Here is a 20,024-nt window from a genome sequence, read left to right as displayed (position 1 = left end):
ATTAAAGTAAAATGTTGGTCAGCATCCCCCCCTTACTTACCCGAGCCCTCATTCGATCCAGCGCCGTGTTCGTCTGCAGCTCCGCTCCCCTCACTTCCCTCGTTGGCTTTGCTGGGGCACACGCAGCCATCGGCTTCTAACAGGGAGCCATTGGCTTCTAGTGCAGTCAAGGCCAGTGACAAGGGAGCTGGGCCGAGTCGGTGTCAATTGGCTCGGCATGGTATGATTGCCTCCCATGCGAAGACCGCTTCTCATTGGGGCACTGGATAGAGGGGAGGGGCCAGGAGCACCAGCGGGGGACCTCAGATGGAGCTTCCTTACATTATGTATAGAAATGAAGATGGAGCGCCCCATAGTCCAAGCATATATTGAAGATGGGAGCAGCACAAAGACCTCGGATGGAGATCCCAATTAAATTGAAGATGAGGTAAGAGCAGGCAAGTATAGACTCAACGGAGTTAGGTACCTAGAAATTTTTTAGGCGTCTTCCAGGGCAGCAGTCATCTCAGATGCTGCCCTGGAACACATGAGAAGACAGTTAAGTACCTGGTAACGCTTTCTATGAGTCTTCCAGGGCAGCATCCAAGACCAATGGAAGACTTGAGGAAGACACAAAAGTGGTTGTAAACCCTTACTATGGGGCTTACCTGTAGCTACCTAAATCTGCACTCATTGGGAGATATCCCCTGCATCAGCATACGTCATCGGCACGTTCGTGTCGTTTCTTCAGCTGATGTGCCGTTACCGGTGGCTCCCGTACACATGCACGGGATTGACGTCACAGCTCTGGCCAATCACAGCACCGGAGCCCGCGATACCCAGAAATAACTCAGGGAGCAATGTCGCCGGCTGGAGCAGTGTGTGGGAAATCGTAATCCAAGGCGAATATTTCATAATGAGCTAGTATGCATACCAGCTCATTATGCGCGGGTTTACAACAACTTTTAAGGCTGGCCATACATTATACAATTTGCTTTAGATTCAACTGTGTAATGCAAGAACCTGCCCGATTGCATACAAATTGAAAGTGTTTAGGTTTGACCCATTATAGAATTTTTGCAAATCTAACGAAAATTGTATAATGTATGGCCAGCCTTAGTAAATGGAGTCCAGCATCATTTTGCGTCAACAGTCTGCCCTCACAGCTTCTCCGATGCCACCATGTTTAATTCCCATCAAGCGCTTGCTACAGGGCTCTTTGCCAGATCTAAATACCTGTCGGATCCCTGCAAATGCGCCACAGCCCCTGCGCAAATATTCTGACCACCACCAAGGTGGGGCATTTCTCCCACGGAGCCTAAATGTTTTAGCATGCGTTCCAAATTTGTTTTTATAATTTAAGGGTTCCTCAAGTTAGAACAGTTGAGAAAGTCTGCTCTAGAGTCGTTGTATATGGCAACAAATTACCACATTATACATGGCAAAAAAAAGGAATCGAAATTGTATTATAGGCGACAATGCAAAGAAGCAAATCCAGCTCTTCAGGCACACGTTCATGTTGGAATACTGGAATTGCAGGGGTTAATAGACCGCATCAGTCTGAACCCAGGGAAAAAAAAAAGTCTGTTTCCTGCCTGCAAATACTTGGTCTAAGGGGGATCCTGAGGAAATTCCATGGCAACCACATTCCAGAGGTCTGCTGGGATCACTAGGGGCATGACCCCTGAGCGGGCATCATTTCCAAAAGAATTTCTAACATTCCAGGAAACACCTTCAGGGAGATAAAAAAGGTCCACATTTAAAAAAAGAAAAAACGCAAATATTAATTTATACAATTAAAGTCCAAGAAAAGCAAAATCGGCCCTGAAAAGGAATTTTAGGCGAAGCTGCCGGCCCCGTTAACTGTTGCATGGCAAAGCCAAGGAAGAAACATGTGCAGCTGAGGAATTCTGCTGGAAACAAAAGAAAGTTAGAGGAGACGGATGAGAAAAGTTGGAGATGAATAGGTCGCCACAAGCAGACAACATTCTGGGGAAGAGGGCCAGACAGGCACGGCTTTTTACAAGCTGGAGCATTCTGGGAGATTTATTTCAGCACAAAACTCACAACTGAAAGGCCTTATGACATCATAGAAGATACAAAGCCATTGAAGTGAAGACGGGGCTGCACCCCAAAGCCCCATCATGTATTGAAATTAAGATGGAGGAATAGAAAGCCTCAGATGGAGCTTCCATTAAATGAAGACGGGCAGCACAGCCTCAGATGGCACCTCCTATGGTGCCATCAAGTACAAAAAAAAAGTTGAACGCCTCAGATGGAGCTCCCTATATTCCCATTATGTATAGAAATGAAGATGGAGCGCCCCATAGTCCAAAGGCCTCGGATGGAGATCTTCATTTAATGAAGATGGGACAGCACAGCCTCAGATGGCACTTCCTATAGTTCCATCATGTACAAAAAAAAGTTGGGACAACAACGCCTCAGATGGAGCTCCCATATTCCCATTATGTATAGAAATGAAGATGGAGCTCCCCATAGTCCAATCATGTATTGAAATGAAGATGGAAGAATAGAAAGCCTCAGATGGCACTCCCCATAGCTCCATTAAATAAAGACGGGCAGAACAGCCTCAGATGGCACCTCCTATGGTTCCAGCGTGTATCGAAAGGAAGTCAAGGTAGTAGAAAGCCTCAAGATGGAGTTCCCTACAGTCCCATTATGTACAGAAATGAAGATGGAGTGCCCCATAGTCCAAAGGCCTTGGATGGAGATCTCCATTAAATGAAGATAGTGCAAGCACAGCCTCGGATAGAGTGCCTCATGGTCCAATGATAGTTACATAGTTGAAAAAAAGACAGACAGACAGACAGACACAGACAGACAGACAGACAGACAGACAGACAGACAGACAGACAGACAGACACAGACAGACAGACAGACAGACAGACAGACAGACAGACACAGACAGACAGACACACAGACAGACAGACAGACAGACAGACAGACAGACACACAGACAGACAGACACACAGACAGACAGACAGACAGACAGACAGACAGACAGACAGACAGACAGACAGACAGACAGACAGACACACAGACAGACAGACAGACAGACAGACAGACAGACAGACAGACACAGACAGACACAGACAGACACAGACAGACACAGACAGACACAGACAGACACAGACAGACACAGACAGACAGACACAGACACAGACAGACACAGACAGACAGACACAGACAGACAGACACAGACAGACACAGACAGACAGACACAGACAGACAGACACAGACAGACACAGACAGACAGACACAGACAGACACAGACAGACACAGACAGACACAGACAGACACAGACAGACACAGACAGACACACAGACACAGACAGACACACAGACACAGACAGACACAGACAGACACAGACAGACACAGACAGACACAGACAGACAGACAGACAGACACAGACAGACAGACACAGACAGACAGACACAGACAGACAGACACAGACAGACACAGACAGACACAGACAGACAGACAGACACAGACAGACACAGACAGACACAGACAGACAGACAGACAGACACAGACAGACACAGACAGACACAGACAGACAGACACAGACAGACAGACACAGACAGACAGACAGACAGACACAGACAGACAGACAGACACAGACAGACACAGACAGACACAGACAGACACAGACAGACACAGACAGACACAGACAGACACAGACAGACACAGACAGACACAGACAGACACAGACAGACACAGACAGACACAGACAGACACAGACAGACACAGACAGACACAGACAGACACAGACAGACACAGACAGACACAGACACACCTTGCTACAGCAGGGGGAAAAAATGCCTTCCTGATCCCCCAAGAGGCAAATAGGATTTTCCCTGATCAACTTTACCTATAAAAAATGTTAGTATCCAGGTATATTATGTACATTTAGGAAATAATCCAGACCTTTTCTTAAAGAAAGCTACTAAGCTGGCCAGAACCACCTCTGGAGGGAGTCTATCCCGCATTGTCACAGCTCTTACTGTGAAGAAACCTTTCATGTAATGAGACCAAGGCATTAGAAAGCCCCAGATGGAGCTTCCCATAGTCCCAACATGTACAGAAAAGATGGGGCAGCACAGTGCCTCACAGAGCCCCCCCCCCCCCCCACCCCACCGTTATCCATTCAAGTATTGAAATGAAGATAAGACAGTAGAAAGCCTCCCATAGTCCAATAATGTATAGAAAAGACAGGGCAGTAGAAGGTCTCAGATGGAGCTCCAGTCCCATAATGTAAAGAAATGAAGATGGGGCTCCCCATAGTCCCATCATGGGAAGGAGGAAGGTTGGGGCAGCACAAAGCCTCAGATGGCCAATAATCCCATCATGCATTGGGCAGTAAAAGACCTCCCCTGAGGTCCAATTCATAGCATCCCATTAGGACTCGTGAGAACCACTTTAAATCGGGTGCCAGAACGGTACACAGATCTGGTGCCTCTTGAAGGACCATTGCAGTGCCCAGTGCGGAGTCTGCCAAGATCGGACACCTTCCTTCCACTCTATGGGGGAATCTGCCGAATCATTCAGATGTCTGCAAGTTGAGTCAGAAATGCAGAGAGCCTTTGGCCAGCCAGACAGCCAATCATACAAACGTTCAATGTAACAAGAATCAGATCCATCAGAGGCCAACTACTTAAAATGTGTATCCCGTTCCGATTTCCAGGCCGAAGAATCCGGTGATCCCGGTAGGAATGTCAAACGTGACTTTTTTCATTCCGGTGTTTAGTGGTGAACTGCAAGGGACCAAACCGACAATCGTTTCTCACGTGTATAAACAGAAGGGAGATCGGCCAGCATAGGAAATGGTATCATACCCGGCATCAGCAAGGACCGACCCGCCTATCACAGCCCCTATTCACACCTAAGCGCTTTGTTCCTAAAACACATTATTCATGAATGGGAGGCTGAAGCTGGTCATAAACACAGATTGCATACAAATTGTACAATCAGATTGTATAGTGTGTGGCCAGTTTACAGACGATTGTACAGTCTCCATAATACTTACCATAACGATGTTCTAGGTCTCTAGGACACACCCAAGTAATCCATTCGAGTTACAACTCAGCAAGGCCCTTGCATTACATAGTTGAGGGTAGAGAGTAGAGTGTACACAAAACTGGATGGTTTAGGTAGGTCCTTTTAGTATTGTTTTGGCAAATCGAATGTGAATTGTACAAATATCGTATGGTCAGATTGTAACGTGTAGGGTGACCCTAAAGATTGTGGGGGGGGGGGGGGGGGGTATCACAGCCTTGATGCAGGATTCATACTTTGGATATAAAGGCACAAGTGCCAATTGCGCCAGTTTTGATTTTCTCAGAAATTCGTTTTCTGCTACCGTTTAATTCCCATAGAACAGATCTTTCAGAAATTAAAGGATCCAATCATTTTCAAGCCGATTCTAAATCACTGACTTTGCAGTAAACTTGACATTGAAAGTGATCAGAGTGATGGACAAGTTTGGCTGATCCCTGGCTCGCCTATATACAGAGGGTTGTACAGATTGTAACGTGTATGGCCACCCTTAAGCTCACCACATGTTAAAATCTTAGCATACAATCTCCTTTGCCCTTTATACACTTTACAATCTGACCATACAATTGCTGTATAAACAACCTTAGATTAACCAAAAGTATTAGGACACGTCTTGTTTGTCCAATCAATTTGCTGGGCCTGCATGCGACATACTTGGCAGATATAAAAAAGGAGATTGCACAGATTGTAACAGGTGTGGCGAGCTTTGACAACAACCATGTAGTATAAGGTCCCGCCCGATTGGACACCGATTGTATAGTTTACCTAGGTCCTCAAGTTACACAATTTCAGTGAATCTAAAGTGGATTGTGCAAAGATGTAATGTGTATGGTGATCCTTAGGACACACAAACACAGTACAAGTGCCTATAGAGCCACCAACTACTATGTAGTAGGTCCTCCCAGATTGATACAGATTTTACAGTCTAAGGGGGGCCCCCTCAAAGCTACAGTCTAAGGGGGGCTACCCTCCAGGTTACAGTCTAAGGGGGGGCTACCCTCCAAGCTACAGTCTAAGGGGGGGCTACCCTCCAAGCTACAGTCTAAGGGGGGGCTACCCTCCAAGCTACAGTCTAAGGGGGGGCTACCCTCCAAGCTACAGTCTAAGGGGGGGCTACCCTCCAAGCTACAGTCTAAGGGGGGGCTACCCTCCAAGCTACAGTCTAAGGGGGGGCTACCCTCCAAGCTACAGTCTAAGGGGGGGCTACCCTCCAAGCTACAGTCTAAGGGGGGGCTACCCTCCAAGCTACAGTCTAAGGGGGGGCTACCCTCCAAGCTACAGTCTAAGGGGGGGCTACCCTCCAAGCTACAGTCTAAGGGGGTGCCCCCTCCAAGCTACAGTCTAAGGGGGGTGCCCCCTCCAAGCTACAGTCTAAGGGGGGCCACCCCTCCAAGCTACAGTCTAAGGGGGGCCACCCCTCCAAGCTACAGTCTAAGGGGGGCCACCCCTCCAAGCTACAGTCTAAGGGGGGCCACCCCTCCAAGCTACAGTCTAAGGGGGGCCACCCCTCCAAGCTACAGTCTAAGGGGGGCCACCCCTCCAAGCTACAGTCTAAGGGGGGTGCCCCCTCCAAGCTACAGTCTAAGGGGGGTGCCCCCTCCAAGCTACAGTCTAAGGGGGGCGCCCCCTCCAAGCTACAGTCTAAGGGGGGCCACCCCTCCAAGCTACAGTCTAAGGGGGGCCACCCCTCCAAGCTACAGTCTAAGGGGGGCCCCAGCCCAATAGATCTGATGTATATAAGTTTTAGGAGGGTCCTCCGGTTATAGTTTAGGAGGGTCCTACAGTTTTTAGTAGCTACAAAACCAATTGTACATAGATTGTATGGTGTATGGTCACCCCAACACTCCGCCTTGATGCAGGAAGAAGACAGCTGTTGTAAGGCACACGTGTAGCTTTGAATGCTCACTGTAAGCCAATATTATCCAATACAAAAAAAATAGACAGAAAAAAATAAAAAAAAAGAGATACAAACTACAATATAAATAAATAAAATAAATAAAAAATTTAAATAATAATAATAATAATAATAATAATAATAATAATAATAATAATAATAATATTATTATTTACAGATTTGTCAATAGAATGGAAGATGAAGCAGTGAGTACTGGAAATCTCCAATCATAAATCAATAATAAGTTAATCACTAACTTCTTCCAATAAACTCGCCCTGCCAGTGATCGGACCAGTGGAGCCGATCACGTGTATGGCCGATCCCCCCCGTGTATGGCCGTTCCCCCCACAGCCTTACCTATGGAGACCAGCTTGATGTTCTCCCGGTCCAGGAACTCCAGGGCCACGGACACGTTCTCCAGCTGCATCTGGCGGAAGGTAGGTCTCTGGTTGTACTTGCGGTACATCTTCTTCTGGCTCAGGACCTCCAGCAGGGCGATGAGCCGCAGCCCGTCTCCCAGGTCCACCTGCAGGTTGGCGATCCGCTTGTTGACACATTTCAGGTGCTCGTTACACCAGCGGGTGAAGGTGTTCTGCTGGATCTTCTTCCACGGCGCGTCCTCCGCCAGGTCCTTCTCCGTAGCCGGCATCTCTGCTGGATCCGCCCCGGCTGATGAAGCTGCTCCTGCTGCCGCTGCTCCGCTCTGGGTGAGCCTCGGGTGGGCGCTGCTCATTTTATGGCTCCGGATGAGAGGAGGGTCCGGGAGAGAATCGGGAGGATGGGCCGGCCTTAAAGACACAACACAACACAGATCGGTTATTAGAGAGAGAGGGGGGGGGGGGGGGCATACATCACATCTACACACATCTATCGGGCGACACCGTCTATGGAGGCGCCATTCCCCTCGGACTTCTCTATCCCATCCCAGCCCCGAGATCAGCACTTTGTTACATTGTATTACATTGTATTGTATCATTGTAACATCTCAGAGATCCCTCCTCACCTAGAAACATTGTTACTTCAATCAGATCTATAAACACGGCTGTCACCTACCTGTCACCTATCTGTCACCTACCTGTCACCTATCTGTACCTATCTGTCACCTAAATGTCACCTACCTGTCACCTATCTGTCACCTACCTGTCACCTATCTGTACCTATCTGTCACCTAAATGTCACCTACCTGTCACCTATCTGTACCTAAATGTCATCTACCTCTCACCTATCTGTCGCCTACTTGTCACCTAAATGTCACCTACCTGCATCTATCTGTTATCTACCTCTCACCTATCTGTCACTTATCTGCACCTATCTGCACCTACCTGTCACCTATCTGCCCCTATCTGTCACCTATCTGCACCTATCTGTCACCTACCTGCCCCTATCTGTCACCTATCTGCCCCTATCTGTCACCTACCTGCCCGTATCTGCACCTACCTGTCCCCTACCTGCCCCTATCTGCACCTATATGTCACCTACCTGCCCCTATCTGCACCTATCTGCACCTATCTGCACCTACCTGTCACCTATCTGCCCCTAATCTGCACCTATATGTCACCTACCTGCCCCTATCTGCACCTATCTGTCACCTATCTGCCCCTATCTGTCACCTACCTGCACCTATCTGTCACCTATCTGCACCTATCTGTCACCTACCTGCACCTATCTGCACCTATCTGCCCCTATCTTTCACCTATCTGCCACCTATCTGCCCCTATCTGTCACCTATCTGCCCCTATCTGCACCTATCTGCCCCTATCTGTCACCTACCTGTCACCTATCTGCCCCTACCTGTCACCTATCTGCCCCTATCTGCACCTATCTGTCACCTATCTGCACCTATCTGTCACCTATCTGCACCTATCTGCCCCTATATGCACCTATCTGTCACCTATCTGCACCCATCTGCCCCTATCTGCACCTATCTGCCACCTATCTGCACCTATCTGCCCATATCTGCACCTATCTGTCACCTATCTGCACCTATCTGTCACCTACCTGCACCTATCTGCACCTATCTGCCCCTATCTTTCACCTATCTGTCACCTATCTGCCCCTATCTGTCACCTATCTGCCCCTATCTGCACCTATCTGTCACCTATCTGCAACTATCTGTCACCTATCTGCCCCTATCTGTCACCTATCTGCACCTACCTGTCACCTATCTGCCCCTATCTGCACCTATCTGTCACCTATCTGCAACTATCTGTCACCTATCTGCCCCTATCTGTCACCTATCTGTCACCTATCTGCCCCTATCTGTCACCTATCTGCAACTATCTGTCACCTATCTGCCCCTATCTGCACCTATCTGCCCCTATCTGCACCTATCTGTCACCTACCTGTCACCTATCTGCCCCTATCTGTCACCTATCTGTCACCTATCTGCCCCTATCTGCACCTATCTGTCACCTATCTGCACCTATCTGTCACCTATCTGCCCCTATCTGTCACCTACCTGTCACCTATCTGCCCCTATCTGTCACCTATCTGCACCTATCTGTCACCTATCTGCCCCTATCTGCACCTACCTGTCACCTATCTGCCCCTATCTGCACCTATCTGTCACCTACCTGTCACCTATCTGCCCCTATCTGCACCTATCTGTCACCTATCTGCACCTATCTGCACCTATCTGTCACCTATCTGCCCCTATCTGCACCTATCTGTCACCTATCTGCCCCTATCTGCACCTATCTGTCACCTATCTGCCCCTATCTGTCACCTACCTGTCACCTATCTGCCCCTATCTGCACCTATCTGTCACCTATCTGCCCCTATCTGCCCCTATCTGCACCTACCTGTCACCTATCTGCACCTATCTGTCACCTATCTGCCCCTATCTGTCACCTGTCACCTATCTGCACCTATCTGTCACCTATCTGCCCCTATCTGTCACCTGTCACCTATCTGCCCCTATCTGCACCTACCTGTCACCTATCTGCACCTACCTGTCACCTATCTGCACCTACCTGTCACCTATCTGCCCCTCATAGAAAGGGCCGTTCTACATTTGAAGAGCTGTTCTTTATTTAAAGGACTGTCTTTCATTTAAAGGACAAATCTTCATTCAAACTGATTGTTCTTCATTTAAAGGACTGTCCCTCTTTAAAAGACCAATCTTCATAGAAAGGGGCGTTCTACATTTAAAGGACAAATCGTAATTTGAATGAGATGTTCTCCATGTAAAGGGTTGTCACTCATTTAAAGGACGGGGCTTCAATACAAATAATGATCTTCCATGAAAGGATTGTTACTCTATAAAGCGATGCTTCTCAGCCTCAGTCCTTTTCTTACATATTTTGTACTAAAAGGTGTCTGGGGGGTGTGTCCTTTTCCTACATATTTTCATCTATGCATTTTGTTCTAAAGGGTGCCCCCCCAGTGGGCGTAACAGGGGTGTGTCCTTTTCCTACATACTTTTGCTAAAAGGTGTCTGATGGGCGTGGCAGGGGTGTGTCCTTTGCCTACATACTTTATTCTTAAAGATGCCCGAGGGGCGTGGCAGGGGTGTGTCCTTTCCCTACATACTTTTTTGCTAAAAGGTGTCTGACGGGCGTGGCAGGGGTGTGTCCTTTTCCTACACATTGTGTGCCAAAAGGTGTCTGACGGGCGTGGCAGGGGTGTGTCCTTTGCCTACATACTTTATTCTTAAAGATGTCTGAGGGGCGTGGCAGGGGTGTGTCCTTTGCCTACATACTTTATTCTTAAAGATGTCTGAGGGGCGTGACAGGGGTGTGTCCTTTGCCTACATACTTTATTCTTAAAGATGTCTGAGGGCGTGACAGGGGTGTGTCCTTTTCCTACATACTTTGTGCTAAAAGGTGTCTGGGGGGCGTGACAGGGGTGTGTCCTTTTCCTACATACTTTGTGCTAAAAGGTGTCTGGGGGCGTGACAGGGGTGTGTCCTTTTCCTACATACTTTGTGCTAAAAGGTGTCTGGGGGGCGTGACAGGGGTGTGTCCTTTGCCTACATACTTTGTGCTAAAAGGTGTCTGGGGGCGTGACAGGGGTGTGTCCTTTGCCTACATATGTTGTGCTAAAAGATGTCTGGGAGGCGTGGCAGGGGTGTGTCCCATTCCTACATATTTTGTGCTAAAAGATGTCTGAGGGGCGTGACAGGGGTGTGTCCTTTGCCTACATACTTTGTGCTAAAAGGTGTCTGGGGGTCGTGACAGGGGTGTGTCCTTTGCCTAGATACTTTGTACTAAAAGGTGTCTGGGGGTCGTGACATGGGTGTGTCCTTTGCCTAGATACTTTGTGCTAAAACGTGTCTGGGGGCGTGGCAGGGGTGTGTCCTTTGCTGAGATACTTTGTACTAAAAGGTGCCTGGGGGGCGTGACAGGGGTGTGTCCTTTGCCTACATACTTTGTACTAAAATATGTCTGAGGGGCGTTTCCTTTGCCTACATACTGTGTGCTATAAGATGTCTGGGTGGCGTGGCAGGAGTGTGTCCTTTGCCTACATTCTTTGTGCTAAAAGATGTCTGAGGGGCATGGCAAGGGTGTGTCCTTTGCCTACATTCTTTGTGCTAAAAGGTGTCTGAGGGGCGTGGCAGGGGTGTGTCTTTTCCCTACATACTTTTTGCTAAAAATTGCCCCGTTTGATTCATAATCCTGCTAAAAAGACGAATTGCTGGATAATGCCATAAAGAGAATTTTGGGTTTAAGGTCCCCAAACCAGAGAACCAAGGGGGGAAGAATGGGCCAATTAGGACTATCACGGTACTGGTACATAGGTGAAGAATGAGGGTAGATATTTAAAACAAAAAATAAACTTTATTCAAAACATGGACAAACATAATCACACAATTAAAATAATGATAACCAGTGACAACACCATACTGAAGGTCCCCAGGTAGGGAGAAAAACACGATGGGTTTTCCCCCCTCACAGCCCCCTTTCCCCCCCTTTTCTCCCCCCCCTCTCTCCTTTCCCCCCCTTTTCTCCCCCCCTTTTCTTTTCTCCCCGATTTCACCCACAACCTCACTTGTTGACTTGTTTTTCAGCTCTCCACCCCTAATCTCCCCCACCTCTCCTCCCCCTAGTGCTTTCTATTGGCTAAACCAGTGATTGGCAAACCTCGGCACCCCAGATGTTTTGGAACTACATTTCCCATGATGCTCATGCACTCTGCAGTGTAGTGGAGCATCATGGGAAATGTAGTTCCAAAACATCTGGGATGCCAAGGTTCTCCATCACTGGGCTAAACAAACACCCCTGAAGCTGTAAAAAGCTTGTCATACATTTCTCGAAAAATGCTCTAAAACTCCCAAATAAAAATGCCTGAAAGTCACACTGCCAGACGCTCCTGGCCACAGTTGCACACCCCCCCACCTCTACATAGGATGGGTACAGTGGTTGCAGATGTTTATTTGGATCATATTTGGGAAAGGAACTCCTGTGGGCAGAGAAAAGGGGTGGCTGCTCTGGGGACAATGGTTTATTGCAGGGATAAGGGTTGACCCTAACCCTAAGGAGATGGCTGGGGGGGCGGTGCATTTTGGCATTCTTGCCCTGGGCACTGTCTGTGAGACTTAGAGGACCAATAAGAAATTTAGGCTCTGTTTCCACTATTGCAACCCCAAAGTCGCATGATTTTCCCATAATTTTCTTTGCTGCGGTTTCACTGCGATTTTTGCTGCAATTTTGATGCGACTCAAAACAATGCCTGTGTATTCTTGAGGTCTATGGACCTCGAGTCACATCAAAGTGGAACCAAAGTAGTGAAGGGACTACGTTGAAGTTGCTGCGACTTGAAGTCGCACAGATAAAAACGGTACTCATTGGAAATCATGGGGTACGACTTGTCATGTGACTTTGCAGTCCCAAGTCGCACAAATGGAAACCGAGCCGCACTAGCTCTAAGGCTTCATTTCCACTGGCGTTTTTACAGCCACTTTTCTGAGCGTTTTTTACAGCTTAAAAACGCCTGTCCATGTTATTCTATGGCATCATGCCCACATAGGCGTTTTGAGCTGCAAATGGCATAGACGTTTTTGAGATGTAAAAAAAACGCGGGACCAGGGCGTTCTATGGCTCCAGCAATAGAGCTGTAAAAACGCCAGACATTAAAAAACGCTCAAAAACGCGCACAAACGCTCAAAAACGCTACCGCGGCGTTTTTGAGCTCCAGCTCACAAAATAAACATGGACAGGCGTTTTTAAGCTGTAAAAACGCCAGTGGAAATGAAGCCTTAAGCTAAACCCGCTTTGCTATCTGAAGAGCAGTCTGTATTTGCATCACTCTTTAGAGAGCATTTGACAGGCAGTGAGGAGGCATTTTATGGCCCCCTAAATACTGGACAACCACGCCCCAACCGCGCATGTTGTGCCCAGCTGTGGGGCAGTAGCAACACAGCCCCATACACTTGTGGCTGGGCGTGGCAGGGGGGTATCATTTCTGCCACGTCTAAATAGCAAAGCATTGCAGTCGCGGCTTGTGTACACCCCTGGTCCCTGCCTCAAAAGGCGAAAGGGCGGTAAAAATGTGTCTCAACTGTGGATTTTTACGCCCCCCCCCAAACAAGTGTAAATGAGCCCTAATAGTTTAGAAGTTGGTGGTGAATAGGGAGGGGATGGCAGCTGCACAAGAAAGTGTCTACTACCTGACGGTTATCTGTAACCGGATCACAGGATGTGACTAAAGAGCGTGTAACTGTGCTAATGACACAAAGACGCGAGGACTGAGTCAGAGGCTGAAGTGAGGGAGGAGGCCGAGGACAACTCCCCTTCCTCACAGCTCTCTGTGATCTTCGGGGAATACGGTAATCTCACTCTACCAAGATACAATCTGCCCTTCACATGGGTGCTGCTGGCTACAGAGGGCCAGATTCTCGTACAGCGGCGTATCTTTGCTGCGGCGTAACGTATCCAATTTACATTACGCCTCCGCAACTTTGACGGGCAAGTGCTGTATTCTCAAAGCACTTTCTCCGTAAGTTGCGGCGGCGAAGCATAAATCGGCCGGCGTAAGCCCGCCTAATTCAAATGTGGGACAGGGGGGCGTGTTTTATGTTAATGTTCTGTGACCCGACGTGATTGACGTTTTTCACGAACGGCGCATGCGCCGTCCGTGGAAATCTCCCAGTGTGCATTGCTCCTAATACGCCGCAAGGACGTATTGTTTTTGATGTGAATTACGTCCAGGCCCATTCACGGACGAGTTACGCAAACAACGTAAAATTTACAAATTTCGTCGCGGGAACGACAGCCATACATAACATTGGTACGCCGCACTTACGCCACCATATAGCAGGGGTAACTTTACGCCGGGAAAAGCCTAACGTAAACTGCGTAACTGTACTGCATCGGCCGGGCGTACGTTCGTGAATTCGCGTATCTAGCTGATTTACATATTTCGACGCGTAAATCAGCGTACACGCCCCTAGCGGCCAGCGTAAATATGCAGTTACGATCCGACGGCGTAAGAGACTTACGCCGGTCGGATCTTAGGGAAATCTATGCGTAACTGATTCTAAGAATCAGGCGCATAGATACGACGGCGCAACTCAGAGATACGACGGTGTATCTGGAGATACGCCGTCGTATCTCTTCTGAAAATCTGGCCCAGAGTCTTCTGTCCTGGGATTTGGGGCGGCAGGAAGATCCATTGAAGGGCTTAGCCAGTCCCACCTGTCCACCACTGGTCCATGTTCTGAGCCATTCTGCTTAGTAGACAGACTAGGTGCTTGGGGGGGGATTTGTCACACACACATATAGATTCCTCCAATCTAACAGTGTGAATGGAGGAATCTTTCCTGCCGCCGATTGTATTCAGACAGCCACAGTATCCGCTGAATCTGATTGAACGCCAATATAGATGTCACGCCACTTCCTTACAATTTTTCAGGACAAGATTTTGGGGTGTACCCCCTTCTTCAAGGTCCCAGCAGTACTCCAAGCAGAATGGCGCTTCCTTGGTCCTGCACCCTCCTGAGATGCTTACATGCAGTGGCGGTGCGTCCATAGTGGGCGCAGGAGCGCCGCCCCCCTCTCTCCTGCACCGCCACTGAAAACAATACATAGATTCATGCATTGCATGAATCTATGTATTGTCGCTGGTGCCGCTGCCGCCCACTATTCAGATGGCCGGCCCCCTGGTGAGCGCCGGCCATCTGAATAACGGCAGCGGGATGCTGTGGAAGTGCCTATCAGAGCCAGCGGCCCTGATAGGCTTTCCAATTACAGCCTGTGGGCTGTAATCGGCTTCCAAATAGTTAACCAGGGGGCACAAGGGGTGTGCATTCCCTGTTTAACACTGACATGCATCTCAGCCAATCAGGTTCACCGGATCTGGTTACCGGTAAACTGATTGGCTGAAGCGACATCGAGGGCGGCAGAAGACATCGAGGGATCGTGGAGGAGGATGGCTGACCAAGAAAGGTAAGTGCCTTGGGGGGTCAATCTGTCGTAATTTTACGGTGCAAACTGGCGGCAATTGATGGGCACAGTGACAACAATGGCATGGCACAGTGGCTGTGTTTGGCATGGCACAGTGGCGACAATGGCATGGCACAGTGGCGACAATTGATGGGCACAGTAGCAACAATGGCATGGCACAGTGGCTGCATTTGGCATGGCACAGTGGCGACAATTGATAGCACAGTGGCTGCGTTTCGCATGGAACAGTGGCGACAATTGATGGGCACAGTGGTGACAATTGATGGCACAGTGGCTGCGTTTGATAGCATGGCACAGTGGCGACAATTGATGGGCACAGTGGCTACGTTTGATGACATGGCACAGTGGCTGCATTTGATGGCATGGCACAGTGGCAACAATGGCATGGCACAGTGGAGACAATTGATGGCACAGTGGCGACAATTGATAGCACAGTGGCTGCGTTTCGCATGGAACAGTGGCGACAATTGATGGGCACAGTGGCGACAATTGATGGCACAGTGGCTGCGTTTGATAGCATGGCACAGTGGTGACAATTGATGGGCTACATTTGATGACATGGCACAGTGGCTGCGTTTGATGGCATGGCACAGTGGCGACAATTTTATGGCACAGTGGCGACAATTTTATGGCACAGTGGCAGCGTTTGATGGGCACAGTGGCGGCAATTGACGGGCACAGTGGCTGCGTTTGATGGGCACAGTGAGGCTGCAATTGATGTTTTTTTTTGTTTTGTTTGCTTGCGCCCTCCCAAAAACTTTGAGCACCAGCCGCCACTGCTTACATCACATCTCCCAAAAGGCTGCACGACCACTGGGGGCACAGAGCAGCCAAAAGGGCAAGCCCAGCATGTTATATGGAGCTGGCTGTCTAAAGTTGCAGTCAGCTGAAGAGGACCAAGATGGCGGTGCAGGTCTTGAGCTATGCCACTAGAACGGGACTTTTTTAGTCACTAACCCAGAACAATGCAGCTCAGGAGAATCAGAATAAAGTTAGAACTCATTTTCTGCACGCCCATTTTGGGCTAATCCTACACTTTTGCGTAGAGGGAATATACGTTCCCACTCGCGATTTTGATTGAGCGATTTGCATGCGATTTTTGCACTTGAATGGGCTGCTCTGTGTGCATCTCTGTTTTTTTTTTTCAGGCGGCAAGCTGCTTTTCTTAAAGGTGTACGTGACTGCCGCACAATCCTGGCACGCAACAATCGCGGCACAATAGTATCTTGCTTTGGGTGGCCATTAAAAAATAATGGTGCCCAAAAGCACGTCACATGTTCTGCCGTGATTTTTGGATCTCGGGCAGAGTCACCACGATTCTACCCACATTCCCAAAACGGGAACAGGGCCTTAGTGAGATAAGAAAATCCTGAACTAATCCTCCTCACCCTTATATATTTCTAAAAAATGTTTGCATAAAACAGGGATTCTTGGTCCGCATGTATTGCAACACATGTTCCAGCTGGCCAACTGCATCCAAGAAATGCCTGGTATTTATAGTTGTTTTTCCCTATTTGGGATTTCTCTCACTCCCTGTTCCAGTTACAGGGCCGCCGGATTCAGAAAGAGATACGACGGCGTATCTCCTGATACGCCGTCGTATCTCTGAGTTCCGACGGTCGTATCTATGCGACTGATTCAGAGAATCAGTTACGCATAGATCTCCCTAAGATCCGCCAGGTGTAAGTGTTTTACACCGTCGGATCTTAGGCTGCAATTCCAGGCTGGCCGCTAGGTGGCGCTTCCGTATTTTTACGCAAGGAATATGCAAATGAGGATTTACGCCGATTAAGAAACGTTGTTTGCGTTCGGCTTTTTACGGCGTATAGTTACCCCTGCTATATGAGGGGTAGCTAATGTTAAGTATTGCCGTCGTTCTTGCGCGAGTTTTGAAATTTTACGTCGTTTGCGTAAGTCGTTCGGGAATACGGCTGGACGTAATTTACATTCACGTTGAAACCAATGACGTCCTTGCGACGTCATTTAGAGCAATGCACACTGGGATATGTACACGGACGGCGCATGCACCGTTCGTAAAAAACGTCAATCAGGTCATCACACATTAACATAAAACACGCCCCCCCTTCCACATTTGAATTCCGCGGCCTTACGCCGCAACACATACGTTACGCCGCCGTAACTAAGGGCGCAAGTTCTTTCAGAATAAAGAACTTGCGCCCAAAGTTAGAGCGGCGTAACGTATCGGAGATACGTTACGCGGGCCGGACAGATACGCTATTGTATCTGAATCCGGCCCACAGTGTTTTTGTCATTAGAATAGGGTTAGAATCTCTGTCTGTTTTTTATTGCTGCTTTCTTCATATTGGGGAGATTCTTCCAATATCAGGGACTAATGCCGCGTACACACGATCATTTTTCGGCATGAAAAAAACATTGTTTTTAAAAAATGTCATTTAAAATGATGGTGTGTGGGCTTCACATAATTTTTCGGCTTCTGAAAAACGACAAAAATGTTTTTTCCAACATGCTGCATTTTTTAACGACGTTTTAAACTATGTCGTTTTTCGGGTTTTAAAAAATGATCGTGTGTGGGCTAAAACGACGTTAAAAACCCGCGCATGCTCAGAAGCAAGTTATGAGACGGGAGCGCTCGTTCTGGTAAAACTACCGTTCATAATGGAGTAAGCACATTCATCACGCTGTAACAGACAGAAAAGCGCGAATCGTCTTTTACTAACACGGAATCAGCTAAAGCAGCCCCATGGGTGGCGTCATCCGCATGGAACTTCCCCTTTATAGTGCCGTCGTACGTGTTGTACGTCACCGCGCTTTGCTAGAGCATTTTTTAAAAAGGATGGTGTGTGGGCAACGTCGTTTTAATGATGAAGTTGGAAAAACGTCATTTTTTCTACATGCCGAAAAACATAGTTTTTTTTAATGCCGAAAAATGATCGTGTGTACGCGGCATAAGAATGAGCTTGGGCGTGTTCGCAACTCCACGTGCCTGCACCAGCCAGGAAGCTGAAACTGTGAAGTGCTAATCACAGGAAGTGAGACCTTTCCCGATCTGTGCTGTCGCGGATCGGGAAATGTCTCACTGCCTGTGATTAGCGCTGTGCAGTGTCAGCTTCCTGGCGGGCACAGGCACGTGGAGTTGTGAACACGCCTGAGATCCTCCTTAATAGGGGCTAACAGGAAATCTCCCAAACAGGGACCAAGATAACAATAGAAAATCTGAGTTTCCAAAAAATTTTGGGCTGGAGTTAGATGCTTAATTTTTTTTTCGATCAGTCAGCAGGCCTGACTCTTTTCCAAAAATGTGATGATGAGTGGGGGGCGCCATTATCAATTAATGGCATCATGTCTGCAAAATGGCATTGTGTTTATGTGCGTGTCCAGAAAACACGCAATTTTGGTGAGCGTTCAACATGCATAGAGTGCCCCAGGACAAAGTCATTTGTGACGAAACACGTAGGAAGGAGCAACGTGCTGACGTCACCGCATTCGTTTAGGTCCAGGAGAGACGGGTTGCACGTTTAAGCCGTCCAGCTTGTTTTTTATGCCAGTGACTACTTGCTAAATGTTATGCCCCGTACACACGATTGGAAATTTCGCCAGCAAAAGTCCGATGTGAGCTTTTGAACAGAAATTCTGACCGTGTGTAGGCTCCATCAGGCTTTTGCTGTTGGAATTCCCGCCAGCAAAAGATTGAGAGCTGGTTCTCAAATTTGGTTCTGTAGCAATTCCGACTTGCAAAATTCCGACGCATGCTCAGAAACAATTTGACGCATGCTCGGGATCATTGAACTTCATTTTCTCGGCTCGGCTAAACGGACGAAAGTTCAGGAGAACTTTTATGTGACCGTGTGTATGCAAGCCAATCTTGAGCGGAATTCTGTCGGAAAAACCATCTAAGGTTTTTCCGACGGAAAAAACATCTAAGGTTTTTCCGACGGAAAAACCATCTAAGGTTTTTCCGACGGAAAATCCGATCGTGTGTACACGGCATAAGTGTACTACAACCGTTTTATAATAAACACCACAAAGTTTTTATGCTATGGAGGCTTTTATTTCTCTTTGGGGTCCCCATATGATCGGGCTCCAATCGGGGATCCATTAAAGGCCCTGGCTGGATATAGAGCTGAAAGCGTGTGAGATCTCCCGTAATAGGAGATCGTAGGGAGCCGGTAAGCTGCCATTCTTTAAGAGGTGGAAGTCATCTTTCTGAACGTCACTCATTTCTTGGTGCTCTGCGATACATTGTCACTTTGGATGTCACTTCACTGGATGGACTTTATTTGATTTTTTTATGTATTATTTTATTGTTTTAGCGCAATTTATTTTTGAATAATAGATGTGAACTTAGTCTCAGACCCGGACAATATTTGAAGGGTTCCTCCATGTTAAATAGGTTGGGAAAGGCTGACAAAGACAAATATTATGTTGTATAAACTTTATATAATCCACTCTCAGCTGATCTCTTCAGCAACTCTGCTATTTACAAGAAATGTTTTAACAGATCATGATGTGTAGCAAGGGCGTGCGTGATAAGGCTTTTGCCTGCGGGGCAATCTAAGCACCCTAATGAGGTTAAAGGAACACTAACGTCAACATTTTTTTTTTTTTTAAATAACAAACATGTTATACTTACCTCCGCTGTGCAGATCGTTTTGCACAGAGTGACCCGGATCCGTGTCTTCTGGGGTCCCTCG

At 47.9% G+C, this 20,024-nt stretch overlaps 1 protein-coding gene across 4 annotated transcripts in view; it reads right to left on the bottom strand.

Moving 5' to 3' along the window:
- FLNA (filamin A) overlaps positions 1 to 20,024 on the bottom strand; it is a 186,012-nt gene that overhangs the window by 91,173 nt on the left and 74,815 nt on the right. For all 4 annotated transcript variants that reach the window (XM_040322958.1, XM_040322961.1, XM_040322960.1 and 1 more), the window contains exon 2: positions 7,307 to 7,737. In XM_040322958.1, the coding sequence (XP_040178892.1) occupies positions 7,307 to 7,682 (376 nt within the window). In that variant the 5' untranslated portion in view covers positions 7,683 to 7,737. The remainder of the gene's footprint in view (positions 1 to 7,306; positions 7,738 to 20,024) is intronic.

The sequence above is a fragment of the Rana temporaria genome, chromosome 9 (assembly GCF_905171775.1).
Source record: "Rana temporaria chromosome 9, aRanTem1.1, whole genome shotgun sequence".
NCBI lineage: Eukaryota > Metazoa > Chordata > Amphibia > Anura > Ranidae > Rana > Rana temporaria.
Note: the sequence above shows the minus strand (reverse complement) of the source record. Positions and strands in the feature narration are given on the sequence as shown.